This window comes from Desmodus rotundus, chromosome 11 (genome assembly GCF_022682495.2).
Source record: "Desmodus rotundus isolate HL8 chromosome 11, HLdesRot8A.1, whole genome shotgun sequence".
NCBI lineage: Eukaryota > Metazoa > Chordata > Mammalia > Chiroptera > Phyllostomidae > Desmodus > Desmodus rotundus.
In genome coordinates this window covers 67062394-67080030 of record NC_071397.1, presented here as the reverse complement: position 1 = coordinate 67080030, position 17637 = coordinate 67062394, and the positions used below count along the sequence as shown (strand labels likewise).

The following is a 17637-nucleotide window of genomic DNA, read 5'->3' as shown; positions in this document are numbered from 1 at the left end:
TGTGAGCCAGTGGCCCTGAACTGGGAAGGTAGAGGCAAACCCACTGCCTGCTGGGATTGTGTCCTGATCTCAGCTCCGTAAGTCCTGAGCTCCTGCTAACAAAGCTGGTAGTAACTCTACCCACCTGCAGGCCAGAGTTTAGCAGAAAGAGCCCCACAGCAGCACACACCCAGCACTTGTACCCTTTCCACCAGTCACCTACTTTGTGCGCACGTGTGTGTCTCAGGAATGGTGCGCGAGAGGTGGGGAATCAAATGCTTCCGTGGGAGAAAGCAATGTTTTGGGTTCTCAGCGTTTTAGTCATCCGCTTTCATACTTTTCCAGACTGTAAATAGACTTTGAAGCTATTAAAACATGTTTATAGTGATGAAAAATGGTAGGAACTCAATGGCTCTTTCCCAATTGCCCTTTTTCTAGTAACAAATACCTAAACACTTTAATTTGTCTTTTTATTTCCCCTAGTGGTGGTAAAACAATCCTACTTATCTTTGGGGGTGGGTGGGAGTTTGGGGGAATCTCTCCCATTAATTTCTGTTCTGGGAATGTAGCAAGACCAAAAGCTCCTTGGGCTAGCTAGCCTGTTGTCCAGGAGTAGGGATTTGGTAGTTGCTGTAAGAGTTTGGCTCCCTGATGAGGGCGCCGGTCTCTATTATGTGTTGGAGAAGGGAGAGGTAAAGAGGGCGGGAATCTCGTTTAGATCACAGAGAAAAAGAAACCAGGAAGTAAGGAGAAATTGTTAGAGTTTGTTCATAGCTCAGGATGTTAAAGGCAATAGTCCTGGCTTGTTGGTTACTCATTAGCAAAAAGGAAAGATCCCTGGGGGTCAGGACTGGTCAAACTACGGAGACACACCTGAAGCAGGGAGAGAGCTCCTGGCAAAGGCAAGACGTGCAGATCTTACCTGGAGTTAACATCTTTCTCTTGTTAACTTTTTCTTGGGACAAAAGGCAAGGTGACTCTTTTCTGTCTTCAGACATTTGTCTAAATAAAGCCCTCTGAATTTTATTTTTCTTGTGGGATTCTTAAGTAGATAAGAAGAAGAGGCGTCTTGCCACTGAGCAGCTGCCCAGCTCCCACTCAGCTTGGTCTGGGACAGCAGCTACAGCCACAGAAAGCAAGCTGGTGAGTTTCTCCAAGCAGCCAGCTCTGCCTGACTGTTGGGAAACAGGGCTTTGCATACTCTCTGAAGCCTGGTGAATTGGTGCTGATTTCAAAGCTGCCCAGTGGAGGAAGAGAAAGGGAATCTGCAGAGACAAAGGGGAGAGGGAGAAGCCCTTCTCTCTTCCTCTCCACCAGGGCAGCATGGGCAACGTCTGCCTGAGGCTCTGGGCGTACTTGAAATCTTATCTCCCCTGCTTTGTCCAGGAGGCAGACAAACAGGTGGTGAATGAGAACGTAGGGGCGCCCTGCCCCTCTAATGCTCCCAAGCCACAGGGCCACTACTTTGTGGCCCTGTTTGATTACCAGGCTCGGACTGCAGAGGACCTGAGCTTCAAAGCAGGCGATAAGCTCCAAGTTCTGGACACTTCCCATGAGGGCTGGTGGTTCGCCAGGTACTTGGAGAAAAGGGGAGACCGCTCCGGCCAGCAGCTGCAGGGATATATTCCTTCTAACTATGTGGCTGAAGACAGGAGCCTACAGGCCGAGCCGTGAGTAGTACAACGCACACTTTATCTCTTGACTCTCTGGGGGTGGGTAACGAGTTTTCCTGCTTACTTATCTGCAACTCCCTATTTTCCAAACTGCTGCCTAGAAGTTGTGAGGAAGCATTGGCAAGAACCTTCTATTTGAAACACACTTCCCTGTGCTAAATGAGTGTGAACTGGGCAGGTGATTGTTGTTGATGTGACTTTTATTTCAGTTTGTATACTCACAGGCTCGGGGTACATCTTCATCAACATCAACAAATGGTGCATTTAATACTGTACCCTTTCTTTGGCTGTAAAATAAGTCACGCCTCCCTCACTTTAACAACAGAACTGAATTTCATTTGCAGGTGTATCATAGATCTTCCTTAAACCACACTTTCGAATCTAAAGTCTCTCTCTCTCTCAACATTTAAAGCATCAACTCCAGCCCTAACTTTAATCTTACTCACTTTTCATTCTAATAGGCACAGACAGGTCTCACTGAGATATAAGTAACATTTAGAAGATGCTAATTTTTCACTGTGTTTTCATGATTAGACATTTTTCCTTGAGTCCTGGATATAAGTCATTCTACCTGAAGTATGATATCTTTTGTTTTTTATTATGATTAAAAAATTTCCAGCTACACATATGCAGAAAGTTTTTAAAAAATATTTTATTTATTTATTTTTAGAGACAGGGGAAGGGAGGAGAAGGGGAGGGAGAGAAGTTTGACTGGGATTTGAACTGGTGACCTTTTGGTTCACAGGCTTGTGCTCAGTCCACTGAGCCACACTAGTCAGGACTATTCAATAAGTTTTAACAAGAAAATAATGACAAGATTTTCCCAGAGGAGAAGATAAAAACTTTACCCTGATATTTGAATAAATGTTATAAATTATAGTGGACCCAAAGAGGAAAATTGCATGTACAGGGTTTGGCACAAATAATTCCCCCCCCCCACTTTAAAAAAATATATATTTATTGATTATGCTATTACAGTTGTCCCATTTCCCCCCCACTCCACTCCATACTGCCCACCCCCTCCCTCCCATATTACCCCCCTATAGTTCATGTCCATGGGTCATACTTATAAGTTCTTTGGCTTCTACATTTCCTACACTATTTTTACCCTCCCCCTGTCTATTTTCCACCCATCATCTATGCTACTTATTCTCTGTACCTTTCCCCCCCTCTCCCCCTCCCACTCCCCTATTGACAACCCTCCATGTAACGACCACACCTAAAACAAAAACAAGAGCCAACTAGGCAAACAACTAATTCCCCCCTTTTTAAATTACAAAACCTTTTATTACAAAAATCATAAGCATGTAATTCTGTAACATAACAATATCACACAAAAGCACACCGTATGGCATTTTAGGTGAAATGTTCAAATTGTTGTCCATCTTGTGTGAGTCATTCATGTACCCTCCCAACCACACTCAAGCAAGCCTTACCTCTCCTGGACCCTATATTTATTTAATTATCCATCCATCCATGCAAGTGCTAGGCATAGTGGTGGCATGGTGAGTGGGGAAGGGGAAAGTTGTGGTAGTGGTGGTTGAATTAAAGTAGATAATACGTGATCTCGACAATGGAAACTTGAGGTCTGGTGGGTTAAAAAGCAAGTGGGGTCTGCCATTGGCTCTAACCTCATTTCTGCCTGGTTCTAGGGAAACCCAAGACTGGAATGTCTCTCAGGACTCATGTGATAGAATGGATCTTTAGCAGAGGAACGACTGGGGATTCATTCATTTTCTCACATTTTTCTTCTTCTCATGTGGACTGTAGGATCCCTTACTGGTCCAGGGAAGAAAATGGTAGGGAAGAACCATGGAGAGTTGTAGCTGCTTTCCAAACTCAAATCCAATTACAAAAGGGCTGATGGTGATTTTTGAAATTCTTTGCAACACTAAGAAACTGTAAATGTTGCGAAGGATTTTATTTTAGGCCTAAATAGAGCTGAATTAAAATAGAGACTTTTGGAGAGTAGAATTGATCAGTTCTCAAATGAGAAAAATCACCTGCATGAACATTTATTTTCTGTGATAATCTATAGGAAATATTATTGAGTACATACTTATGTGCATTTATGGTTTCACTGCTATGATTTCCATGTAAGGTTTGGTATTATGTATATTTCATCCTTAGTGTAATATATGTATACCATGACAATGAACACTGTCATATTAATACTAATGCCTCGAATCCGTGATCTACGGCTTTTAAATATATTCAATTCATTTAACTGCTTAGGGCCTCCCTTTCCTCATCTGTATAAGGTCTCTGGGTTATCTGATGTTTCCTATGTAGTAATTCAGCTACATTCATACTTGACATACTTGAAGAAAGCATGAACTGAAACAAGACAAGCAATTCAAAAATGATAATGTTCTGAGGCTCAAGCACAGTGTCTTTACTTATGCAGATTCTTCTTAACAAACAGAGAAATGCAACTAAAACATTGTGGCTATTTTTTGATTCTCAGGGGCTACGTGTAGCCAAGAATACTTTTCCCCTTTACACAGGACTCCTGACCTTGGAGGTCAGGACTCCTCTTGGAATTAGTTCTCAGCAGTGTTCCCACACGTCATTACTGTCCTAGATCTCTGCAGTGGGCTTCCCTTGGGACCTTCACACCCATTGCAATAAAAGCTTGATGCCCACACATTGCTGGTGCTGTGCCTCCTGGTCAGAACAGGCCACTTGTTTCTTCTAAGTGTTCACCTTGGCCTTCACCTGTGAACCCAGGTTACTAATGAGGGTGCTCGCCATCAAATGGCTAAGCTGCTTCCTGACTTTTAGCAGGTAGCTGTGGCCTCTAGACTTCCCTTCCATTTCAAGTGGAAGTGATTTTAACTTTATAATCTACTGAATGAGGGTGCCCAAGTAGCCCAGCGAGTGCCTAAATACTTGGAAATCATAGAAAAATGACCTCCTTTAATATTTGTCTTCAGTGAGTTTTTCATTTTTCTTCTTTTTCTAATGAATACTGTGAAAGTTAATGCAGTTTAGTTTACAATGAGCTCAGTACGTAGCATTCAGTGACGATTATTACTTATATTCACGTGTGTGGGATGAGAGGCCATGGGAAAAAGTGACAGTTGTCATCTAATCCCTCACTGGACTAGTTCAGTGCAGTGCACAACAGTGTTCATATGCGTGTGCCTTTGTTCTCGACTTGCATCGACAGGAAAACAGGGCGAATACTTCCGGAGTCATTAGTGCCGGGGCCAACAGTTGAAGGTATTAGTGTTTGGTGTGTTTGTTTGTTTGTTTTTAATACCAGGAAAGAAAGATGTCAAATAATGAACTAGACTATAGTTAAAAGATAAACCTATTTAAAAATTGATTATTATTCCACCAATAAGTGCTTTACCTTTTCTGAATGTCTTTTATTAAACCATGCAATAAATTTACTGTCCTCCACTTCTTTCTCTAGGCTCTATTCCCCAAGACCAGAAAGGTTATTATTTATTTATTTTCCAGTTTTATTGAGAAAAATTGACATACATCACTATACAAATATAAGGTATACTGCAGGATGGATTGATTTACATATATTGTGAAATGCATATAGCAGGATAGGTTCAGTTAATATCCAACTTTTCATATAGATACAATATAAAGAAAATAAAGAAAAAAGAAAGGAAAAAATATTCCTTGTGATGAGAAGTCATAGTATTTACTTTCTTAATAACTTTTCTATATATCATGCAGTAGTGTTAGCTTTCGTCATTATGTTGTACATTATTTTCCTAGTACTTATTTGTCTTATAACTGGAAGTTTGTACCTTTTCACCACAATCCTCTGTCTCTGGTTATTTTTTGTCTTTTTGGTGATGGCTGTTGTGGCAGGCGTGAGGTGATAGCTCGTTGTGGGTTTACTTTGCATTTCTCTAATGATTAGTGATATTGAGCATCTTTTTGTGAACCTGTTGACTTCTCACATGTCTTCTTTGGAGTCAGGTCCTTTGCCCACTTTTTAATTGCATTATTATTACTATTTTTGTTTCTGAGGGGTGTGAGTTCTTTATGTATTTGAGTTCTTTGGGTATTAACTCCCTACCAGATATATAGTTGGCAACTATTTTTTATCATTCTGTGGGTTGTCTTTCACTCTGTTGAAGGTTTTTCTTGCTGTGCAAAAGTGTTTTAGTTTGATGTAGTTCCATTTGTTTATTCTTAATGTTGTCACTTGTGCTTTAGGTGTCATAGCCAAAAAGTCATCATCAAGACCCATGTCAAGGAGCTTTATTCCTACACTTTATTCTAGGATTTTCATGGTTTTAAGTCTTACATTGAAGTCTTTAATCCATTTGAGTTAATTTTTGTGAGTGGTGTAAGATATGGGTCCAGTTTCATTTTTTCTTTTACATGTGAATATCCAATTACTCCAATGTCATTTATTGAAAAGACTGCTTTTTCTTCATTGAGTATTCTTGGCTTCTTATCATGTATTGGTTGACCATATAGTCTTCAGTTTATTTCTGGGCCCTTGCTTCTGTTCCATTGGTCTATTTTTGTCTTTATGCAAGTGCCATACTGTACTTATGATTATAGCTTTATAGAATAGCTTGAAATCAGGACATGTGATGCCTTTTGCTTTGTTCTTCATTCTCAGGATTTCTTTGGCTCTTCAGGGTCTTTTGTGGTTCCACATACATTTCAGTAGTGCTATTCTACTTTTGTAAAAAATGCCATTGAATTTTTTCCACTTTTCACTTAAAGACATAAGTGAAAATACTAACTTTCCACTTATGTCTTTTTCAGTTTTTTCCATCAATGTCTTGTGGTTGTCAGAGTAAAATCTTTCACCTTCTTAGTTAAATTTATTCTAGGTATTTTAATGTTTTTGATGCTATTGTAAATGGGCTCTATTGAATATTTCTTTTTGAGAAAATACATTGTGATTGTGTACTGATTTTTGTATGTTAATTTTGTATTTTGCATCTTTATTGAATTCATTGATTAGATCTAACAGGTTTTTGGGTGAGTCTTTATGATTTTCTCTAAGTGAAATAATGCCATCTACAAATAGATACAATTTTTATTTCTTTCTTTCTAATTCTGATACCTTTTATTTATTTAGTTATTTTTGTTGCCAGATTGCTCTCACTGCCTATACTTCTAGTACTATGTTGAATAAGAGTGATGAGAGTGAGCACCTTTGCCTTGCTCTTGATCTTAGATGAAAAGCTTTCAACCTTTCACCATTGAGAATGACATTAGTAATGGACTCATCATATATGCCCTTTATGCTTTTGAGATATATTCCCTCTGTGCCTGATTTGTTGAGCTTTTATAATGAATGGATGTTGAATTTTGTCAAATGCTTTTCTGTATCTATTGAGATGATCATATAATTCTTTTCTTTCATTCTGTTAATGTGATGTGTCACACTGATTGGTTTGCTAATGTCGAACCTTCCTTGCACCTCAGGGATAAATTCCACTTGATCATGTCTGGTATATAATTCTTTTAATGTGTTGCTTATTTTGGTTTGATAGAATTTTATTGAGAATTTTTTCCTCTATATCCATCAGAGATATCGGTCTGCTATATTAGGTTTTTTTTTTCCCCCTCTAGTAATGTCTTTTTCTGATTTTGATATCAGGATAATGCTAACCTTGTGAAATGAATTTGGGAGTGTTTCCTCCTCTTTGATTTTTTTGGAAGAGTTTAGGTTTGGTGTTAATTTTTCTTTTAATGTTTGGCGAAAGTCACTTGTGAAGCCATCTAGTCCCAGGGTTTTCCTCATTGTGAGATTTTGATTACTGATTCAGTGTCCTTAGAAGTAACCAAATAAACCTATTCTTAATGATTTATTTTGTTTCTGCAATGAATGATTATATTTATCTTATTTTCAATTTGAATTCCAAGATCCTTTCATAGATGAGTGTTCTTCTACATCTTCAATATGGAATCCCTCAAAAAACTTACTCTTAAGGTTTGATTACTCAGAACACCCTTTCCTTCTCTTTTATTCATAGTTTTTAGAGATATAAAGTTCACCTAGAAAATAATGATATGTAAGTTACATATCAATCTTAGAACCAAGATTACAACAATGACTTCAAATTCTACTTCTTTCATTGTAAAAAGTTCAAGGAATGCAACATATCGATGAAAATCAAAATAATTGACAATTGTATAATTTACCTCTAGCATCATTTATATACAAAGAGTCTATAAAGCTGTTTGCCTGATTGCTTAGGTGTTTAGGTGCTGTCCACACACTTTTATGCTCTGTTCGACTATGTTGGAAAGCTTCTTCTCTTCCTATTGCCATGTAAAGGTAGAGTTCCAATACCTTCCCTAGTCACCATTTTATGGGCTGCCTTGAAAAAGAAAGTGAGAATATATATTTTAACTTGTAATTTTGTTGATAATTTACACTTAAGGGATAAAAGTGTTAAAATTTTATAATGTATAACACAATGAGATTTCTTTCCATCCTGTTTAGGGTTTATATTCCTAATTGCCTTCCTCTTTAACGTGTCAGACTAGAGTTCCTGCAATATTTTATCTAATATAAGTTTGTTGCCATGGTCTGGCTTGATGAAAGTGGCATGGAGAGATAAAGTGATATATTCTCAGAAAGACAGTTCTCTTGCCACCATTTTAAAGTGGAACTGCAGCTTCACTGTTTGATTTGTATATTGCTGAACTTAATAATTATCCAAGACAAGTTGCACACAGTGTTCCTGGTTATTTTCAACCTAGATGTCAGTCAATTTCTTTCTCAGCTGGGAAATGAAGCCAGTTTTGAATCTTAAATTAAAGGAGCAGAACAATGGTTTAAAAATAAATCAGAATATTCACAAACTATTCTGACATATCTACTTTGAGCAGCTTAAATCACTAGAAAATTGCCTGTGGGCAAGCAGTCCAAAACTTGTTCTTTATCCAGATCATTTATTTCTTTCCTTTGTACTAGTTTTCAGGGAAGACAATGTATATATGTGGAAAATGAAAATAATGCATTTTCAGTTTCTTCCCTCTGGAACAAAGTATACCTAAACACCATAATTTTAGAAACCAAGTAAAAAATAGGCTTACATATATAAGTAAAAGACATTATAAAAATACATGTGTCTGCTTATCAAATGTTTTGGATAAATCCATAAGAATTTTAGTACAAATAATTTAAATCAGCAACAGCATATATATTTTACAAGAGATTAATTATAAAAGTCTATTATTAAATGACTGCATTACCTATAGAATTATGATGGATTCTTCTTGTCTTATCCTTAGATGTAAAAATAACAATGACAAATATGTTGCTAAAATAATTAATTTATAATCAATTATATCTCAGGTATAATATTATATGATTTGTTATGTTAATATAACTATACCTCATTTACATTAATTGTATTTATCTTAATTTTCTATAAAAAACGTTTTGTATAAGTTTTACTATTTTTAAGAAAATGTTAATAACTGCAAAATTAAAATAAATTTTATAAAAATGATGACCAAGTCATAGAAGTGAGGAATCAATTGAACTGCATTGAAATCACAGTTAAACTAGAAGTGTAATTAATAGTAGTTTCAAATAGTTGATTAACAGCAGTAAAACTTGATTACATGAAATCTCAAATACCTCTGAGAAGCAATGAAGTGACAATGGTTTGTCAAAGTAGACAAACGTTCTCATTTTTATTAAGCAACTATTACATCTTATCCACTAGGTCTTGAGGCTCCTAAGCAAAAACAAACAAATAAACAAAACCCCAAAAATCCCTAACAAAAAAAAAAAGAAAAAGAAAAACAAACACAAAACACACAAGACTTGGCCTCAACTAAATCTGTCTGGTTACCAGCTTAGAAAATTCCCTTCGTATTTTCCAACTACCAGTACCACAGTGAGAACCTACATGGTAACTAAAAGTCGGAGTAATCTTTGTGTTTTTCTGGTGGATATTTTAACTAAGCCCAAACATTAGTAGTGCAGAGTTTTGATTGAACTATAGTGCTGGTTGCCCTTTGTGGATCTGGCTTTGTCATGACTTAGCTGTGTGACTTTGAGCAAATCATTTGACCCTTCTGCCTCAGTTTCTTATCTATAAAATAGGAATAACAATAATACCTCTTTCCTAGGATTGTTATGTGACAGAAATGGGATTATTTGTACAGAAATTGTGCACCATAGAGAAACTGACACACGGTGAAGGCTTCACAAATACTATTTATCATTTAGTTGGGCAGCTCCTGATTTACTTCTGTCTAATGGATCGTGCACGCCACATGAGCCTCAGCTCACACGTTGAGCATCTTGCAGCCTGTCTTCCCTACTCTCGCTCACCTGTGGTCTTGGGCTTCGCATGGGCTGGATATTCTCCTGCCTGCCTCTCTCCTCTTCTTTTCCTGACCAGCTCTCACGCATCCTTTACGTTTCATCTTGTTTGTTCCTCTCTCCTTGCAGCCTTCCTGACCTTCTAGACTGCATTAGGTGCTCCTGCTTAGAGCCTTTCACCTCCTTTGTCATCACTGCAAATTTATTTTCTGCAAGACCATAAGCTTGGGATGTGGTAGGTGGGAAGGAGAGCCATTCATTGCCTTAAGCCCCAGGGCTTAGTGTGACATTCATTGCCTTAAGCCCCAGAGCTATGCATAATCAGCACTCATAAATATTGATTGAATAAATGAATAATTAAATGAATGATTGCTTAACTAAAAATCTCAGGTTTTAAAGAGAGGCTGACAGAGACATTTTTTCTTCAACTGTTCCTCTCTGAGTTGCTTTTTTACCTACCAGGAAAATCTCCTGAGTTTCTTCATTAAAGGCATTGGCTCCTTTGCATTCTTTTCTCAGTGAATTGTTCATGCCTTAATTTTTGGTTAGACTCATAGTCATAATAGCATAATCTAGACTTCCAGAAATTAGTGCTCTAATCCGCCCCTGGGGAAAAAACTTAGGGGCTGCAGACAGATTCAAATATTCTTTGTAATGTAGAATGAACATGAAGCTAGGAGCAGATTGTGAATCTCATTGAAGTGGTATCTAAAAATCACATTTATACTTATTAAACTATGGTTCTATTTAGAATAAAGGAATTCTTGGCCTGAGGTTTTAAATGAACACAAAACCAAAACCCTATTTACAAAATAATGCTGTGGGCCAGACCTGTTAAGTTCAGTTTTTGTGCTAAACATACGTAATTTCAAATTATTATGTATATAATATAATTTTCAGTTTGTACATGCTGAAAATTTGACTATTTTGCTAAATATTAATAGATTTTTCACTGTTACATTCTAAAATATTACCTAACAAAATAATTATTGTTCTTTTTACTAGTTTTCACACTAATTAACTGCTAATTTTTCTGCAGCATCCTCTGACTCCCACTATTAATGGGGCTTCTTGGTACTTTTTAGCACTGTAAGGGTTGGGCTGGTTTTTCTGGAGAAGATAGTTATGCAGATTAATAGCAGTTTGAACGACCTCCTTATGGCTATTTTCCTGAAGCCTGCAATTTTAGAATTAGTTTATGTGGATAGTTCTCTGAAGATTAATGGAAGAGAAGAATTTTGCTAAAATGCATAGATGCAAATGTAGGTCATGTGATCTATATTTCCCACCTTCTTGCTTATTTGGCTCATTTCAAATGCTATAATAGGCTCTCTCTTGTGTAAGATATTTTTGTCATAAAGCCATTTTTTCTACAAAGTTTTTCAGTTACATTTTCTCATTTAAAAATTGAATTAATTCAGTTTCAGATTCTTTAATGTTTTTATTTCTTATTTTTTATTCATGCAGCATATTTTAGTAGTTCCTTTAAATTCACACTGGATTTTTCAATTCGGGATCGATTTCATTAATACTATGCCTTTTTAAGGTTAAAAGAAGAATACAATTCAAGAAGTACTATTAAGAACTTTTGCAATTCAAGAAATGTTATTACTAAGAACTTTTGAACTTTATATTAGATTTCTAATTTGAAAGGCATTTAGAATCTTATACCAAAATAAATATTTCCGTTACACAAATGTTGCCTATCCCATTGTCAGCATGGTTTGGTTGATTCAGAAGAATCCAATATGGTTCCCATGAAGGGCTAATGTTATCGGTAGATTTCAAGTTGCTGTAATGCTATTCTGATCTCACTATATCTTTTTGCCATTTCTGAATATTAGTCAGTTGCAACACACCAAGATCCCCATTACAGGAGTGACGTAATCTCTTAAGCCCAAGAATTGCACTGCTTGTAAAGTCACTGCCAGGAACCCATCTCTGGAGGATGCCTGTGTCATTTCTGTGAAGTAAGATCAGGCCACTTTCTCTAAAATCTTTTCAGCATTTCTAGTTATTGAAGACAATAGAGCCTATGTGATTCATGTATTCACTCAATAATCTTCTCACATATATGTACTTTATTGAGGCACTGATTTTCGTATAGTGAGAGATATCAAAATGAATAAAACAGTGCTTCTTCTCTAGAGAATTTCACAACCTCTGGAGGTAAGATTCATACCAAAAATGTATGTCAATGGCCTTCAGCCACAGACCGCCAGGAATCCACTGTAGTGGCTTATTATTCATTGTGGGGAAGGAGAACATGCACCATGGACAACAGTGGAGCATCTCAGCAGGACTCTCTTAGAAAGGTGCATTATAGCATTTAAGGTGTATGATTTTGGGGAGGGTTTAAGAAGCAAGGCTTTACTCTAGATTGATTGTTGTGAGAAAGTGGGAACAAATGTATGATTTGATATCTTAATTTGAGATTAGGCTGTAATTGGTGACGAAATAGCATTTACTTTATATTAACCAAGATAAGTGAGTATTGGGGCATTTTTGTGGTTGGACAATATCCATGTTATTATGGGTCTTCAGACATGATTAGGAGTGATCTGATCTTGTTTTCTGATCCTTGATGGTCCCAGGGCGGCCTTGTCTGATGTTGATGTTCTGTGAGATTGTTTACGTTCAACAGGGGAACAGCAAGGCCTAGTCATCAGTGCCAGGCCCGCTGCTGGATGTCAGCGGCTGCTTTTCTCTTCTTCATCTAGCATAACACAGATGCTGATAAATGTTATAAGAGTAGCACAAGCTGTCCATCCTGAAACATGCCATTGAAAAACTGTTTAACGGGTGAAAGAAAAAAACAAATATGTGGATGAATGGATACAAAGGTAGGAGAGATCAGTCCTGGTTTGGGGAAAGCACATCTTTTTATTAGGGTTCAACTCACATGACCCTTTTTCAAGAAGCTTTTTCTAACCTTCATAATTTGTTCTCACGATTTTGTATTTCTTGTGAGTGGAGCAGTAGTTGATAATAACTGATGTTTATTGAGGTCTTACCATTGTACTACTCATCACACAAATAACTTCACTTGTATTACCTTATATATTACCACCTTATGAAAAAAGATACCTTTACTACTTCCATTTACAGATGAGGAGACTGAAGCCAGGAGAGGTGAAGTAAGCTGCTCAAGGCTACACAGCTAACAAACGATGGCACCGATAGTGGCTTTCTTCCAGCCTCCCTCCAGAATCTGTGCTTTTATCATATGATGACTGGTTGCAAAATTGCTGTCTTCTGTATAAGACTGTGAAGTTTTTGAGGGAAGGATAGTTGTGTTTTCTATATCATGCTTGGAAAACTATTTAAGACGTGTTTCTGCTCCAGAAAATTTATAATCTCAGGAGGTAAGACCATCACTTTCCTTGTGAAATAGTAAACTCCCTGTAGTGGAAACACTGTCTTATGAGTTTTATGCAGTGCTTATTGATGGAACAATTCAGTACAGGTTGTTGAATATAAAGGAGGGAAAGTAAAATACGTTCAGGGATTGGTAAATTGTATGGTGTAGCTGAAGCATTCATGGAGAGAACAATGAGAAATAAATCTGCAAAAAGAGGTGGAGACACGTATTTAGAAATGTGTTCCAGGGTAAGGAATTTGGATGTCGTCTGATAAGAAATACATGGAAAGCAGAGCTTTGAAAAGACTGTGGTGATGCGGGGATGAATCGAGGAAATGAGAAACTAGGCAGGGGAGGGAAGTTGTTCTGAAGGTCCTCAGCATGAGGTTGTAAGGGTTTAATTCCAATTTGTGACATTGTTTTTTAAAAAAAGCAAAAAAAAAAAAGTGTAGGGATTGGAACAATCTCATGAATGAAAATCAAGAAGACTTAGGGGAAGGGAAATAATGAACATTTTTAAGTGCCTTCAATGTGCCAAGCACACAAAAGTATATAGATGCGCTAATTTAATTTTTATAATAACCCCGCAAAACAAGTTTGCTTACTACTATTTTTATGATCAAAAAATTAAATTCAAATTTAAATAAATCCAAGAGTATTTTATCTGGAAAATGGTAGAGGCAAAACTACAAATTAAGTGTAGAAGAGAAAGAGAAATGATGCAAAAAATATGTAACTTGAGACATGGTGAAATATTAAGAGACATAGACATTTCATAAAGTAATTTTTGTAGGGGGCATATGGTTAAATAGAAAGAAAGACAATACATTCATTTTATGGCATGTTGACTTTGAAGTACTAGAAAGTCATCTCAATGAAGATGTCTAGTAGAAATTTAGAAATACAGAGTGGGGCAAAGAGACAAGTCTGTTTTATAAAGATGGTTTTTTGAATGCATTTATACAGAGGTGTTTATAGATGTTACGGAAATATGAGAAATACAGAGTAATGTAGACTTCACAAGGACTGTAAGACCATAAAGTGAGAGTCTAAGAAACAGGAGGAGGAGCCAAAGATCAACTCTTTAGAAATGCGTATAGTTTAGGTAAGTGCGTTGTGTAGATTGTATATAGTAATGGCCCCGTTTGTTCACACCTTCTTGCATCCACACTCTTTGGTAGTCTCCTGCGATAGAAACTCTCAGTTTGGCCAAGCAACTTGCTTTGGCTACTAGGATAATAGTAAACGTGACAAAAACAGAGATTGAAAATCACTTGCGTGTTGGAGTTAGCTTTCTTATTGCTCTTGAAGTTATGCAACTCCCATGAGAAAACCCAAGCAAAACTCCTGGAGGAGGAGAGACCATGCGGAGAAGTCCCGTTCGTCCCAGCTGGCTCACCAGCTGAGCAGAGACTCATGACCGAGCCCAGTTAAGATCAGCAGAGATCATCCCAGATTGTTCACCTTTAGGGTCATGAATTGACAAGGTAGTTCTTATGAAGCAAAACCTAGTTAATACAAGGAAGAAGAAGAAACACTGAACAAACGATGAGGAATTCATAAAAGTAGAAAAAACAAAGATTATCTTTTCTGAAATAAGAAGATAGAATGTCAAGAAAGAGGTTTTGGGTCAGGGTGAGAATAGGCTGAAAGTTCACCTTTAGCACAGTTTGGTCTTCCTAAAATTGTTGGAAAAATTAATGTTTTTTTTTTTCAGTGCTATACTCCCAAGTTTTGGGGTCATTCATGTGGGAAGATTGAACTAAGTTCTGGGGCTTAATTTAGAGGCAGAAAATATGTGTAACTTTTAAAGAAAGTCTGTGGAGGAGAGATATAGGGCAGTGCATTAAGGAGCCATCGTGGCCACAACTTACTTGGAAACACTGAATCATTTTAAATCTCCTAAAATACTCATGATTACATACATGGCGCTTACATTTTTAATACTAGTTTTCCATGGTACAGTAGTAGTACTATTTTATAAAATAAAAATAATTCATTCAAGTCCACCTATTCTAGTAATGTCCTTATGTATATATATGGTGCTCTTTGCATTTTCCCAGAAGACAGCTGGGGAGTGGGTTATGGGAGCCCGGATTGCCTTCTATTGCATACTATAATTATAGGATAGTTCTGTTGAGCTTGAGGCTATTGTAATACAGTGAATACAATGCCACTGTTTCAGATACAAACAATACAAAAGTGACTCAAGATCTTGTATCTGTGTTATGCAGTAGTTTATAGGAAAACAGGCAGATACTGGTTTTGATGCTGAATCAGTTTGTACTCTCTGCTATCTCTTATCTAACACTTAAGGAAGTTTATTAAGGAGAAAGTCATGCTATTGATTTAGTAGGCCCTGGTAAAATGGTAGAAAGCAAAATAGTTACATAATCATTATTGGAGATCAAAAAATCCCAACAGATGATTTTTTACTTATTATAATTCTGGTGTTTAGTGACCCTCCTGTTATCTTTTAAAACATAATTACCCACTTTCCAAAATTTTAAAAATTACAACATATTCTAGTTTATCAATGCCTTCTTTTAACTTTATTAATGTTTTTCAATAAATGTATTTGATAAGTACAAAAGAATATCTGCAACATTAAGTTTTAAAGCATAATGATTAAGGACTATCCATAGAACCAGCTAGCCCATGACCTAAAGTATTTCTGATGATGATCCTATAAGTTCTTCCCTTTCCCTATCACCTGAGTAAAACCTTTTACCTAGGAGATGTTGGTGGAAACCCAATTTCTAATAGCAAAAGACTAGAATCAATCCAAATGTCCACCGATTGGGGGGGGAGGATAAATTGTGGTTTACTTATTTATAAAATATTGTACAACAGTGAAGATGATTAATTGAGATGTATGCTACAGCACTGATAGATTTAGAAGCATAATGTTCAGTGAAAAGAAAATTTTAAGAGATTGCAAATAATATGATTCTGTTATAGAATGTCTACAAATAGGGAAAACCAAAAAATGTATTGTTTGGGCATGCATGTTAGTAAAGTATAAAATAAAATAGGGGGATGATAAACAGAGCAGCTATTTGACTTACTCATCTGACATTGTAGATTCTATGCGTCTGTAGAATACTTAAAGATATGAATAGAGGTCACTTATGTCGTGAAAAATAAACGATAGCAATTCTGCCAGCTGAAAGGTCAAGTATAGATATTGTGATCACACATGTAGTTCATGACTCTACCTTCCTCACAGAAGTGTGTTCACTGAATTATCTTTAGAATGATCCTCTTAACATAAGTAAGAAAGATGCAAAAAGATATAGCTTTTGCTGTATCTGTTGTCATTATCTACTATGACTTGTAAGTTACCCCTCTCCCACATTCCAGTGACAGGAACCCTTAACCTGTAGATCACGGGCTCCTCATGGTTCCAGAGACAGGCCTGAGACAGTCCATGAGCCCCCTGAAATTGAACATAAAATTTGTGTGATCTATATTTGTACATTTCTTTAGGATAAGGGTTATGGGGTTTATGACATCCTAAAGGAATAATATTAAAAAAGTGTAAGAACCTGTGTTATAAAATTGGTGCAGGCAAAGTTTGTTTGTTCCTCTTGAAAAGTTTATTTACTTCCTTATAGCATAGAATTTATTGCATCTCTCTCTCTCTCTCTCTCTCTCTCACACACACACACACACACACACACACTTACTTCTTAGTCCCCAGAAAGCTCAAAGCTCAGAGTCCAGTTAAATGCTTGTTCACAATAAACATATTTGACCATACCTGGCTTATTTTCTTCCTTTCTCTTTCTGTTTTTGAATCCGCCTTTTTTATTCCTGTTCTATAGAACGTATGTTAAGCTTTGTGGGGTCTGTTATTGTAACCTGTTATTATATACATAATGATAAGCTTACATATGTTTTATGGTTTAGAAATTTAAATTATAAAGAAAAAACATTTATATCTTAATCTATGTACAAATTAAAAATCGCTTTTTAAAATTGTCTTTCTGAGCTTGGTTGAGAGACCATTTTAAGCCAAACATGAAAGGTTAAATACAATTAATGACTATTGGCCAAAAAACCTACCCGGCCACTCCCTTCCCTTGCCCCCACTTTGCTTTTCTGTGTCTAACTGGCTGGAGCTCTCTCTCTTGCCTCTTACCTTGTTTGTTTTATGTCGTTTCAATTCCAACCAGGCATAAATCTTTGTCTGCTGGAGACTGGGACACCACCTCCACCCCTGTTTCCTTGTTTCTGGGATTGCAGTCAGTGTGTGTTTGTTCATTCTGAATACCTCCTCATCTGCAGAGCGAGGCAGGAAAGTAACCCTGGTAGGGGCTCAAACCTGTGTAAGACCC

General features: G+C 36.8%; 1 protein-coding gene across 1 annotated transcript in view; it reads left to right on the top strand.

Moving 5' to 3' along the window:
• Positions 1 to 755: 755 nt before the first annotated feature.
• The window catches only part of FRK (fyn related Src family tyrosine kinase), a 96700-nt gene continuing 79818 nt past the window's right edge, over positions 756 to 17637 (top strand). The window contains exon 1 of the mRNA XM_053914086.2: positions 756 to 1649. Within this exon, the coding sequence (XP_053770061.1) occupies positions 1303 to 1649 (347 nt within the window). The 5' untranslated portion in view covers positions 756 to 1302. The remainder of the gene's footprint in view (positions 1650 to 17637) is intronic.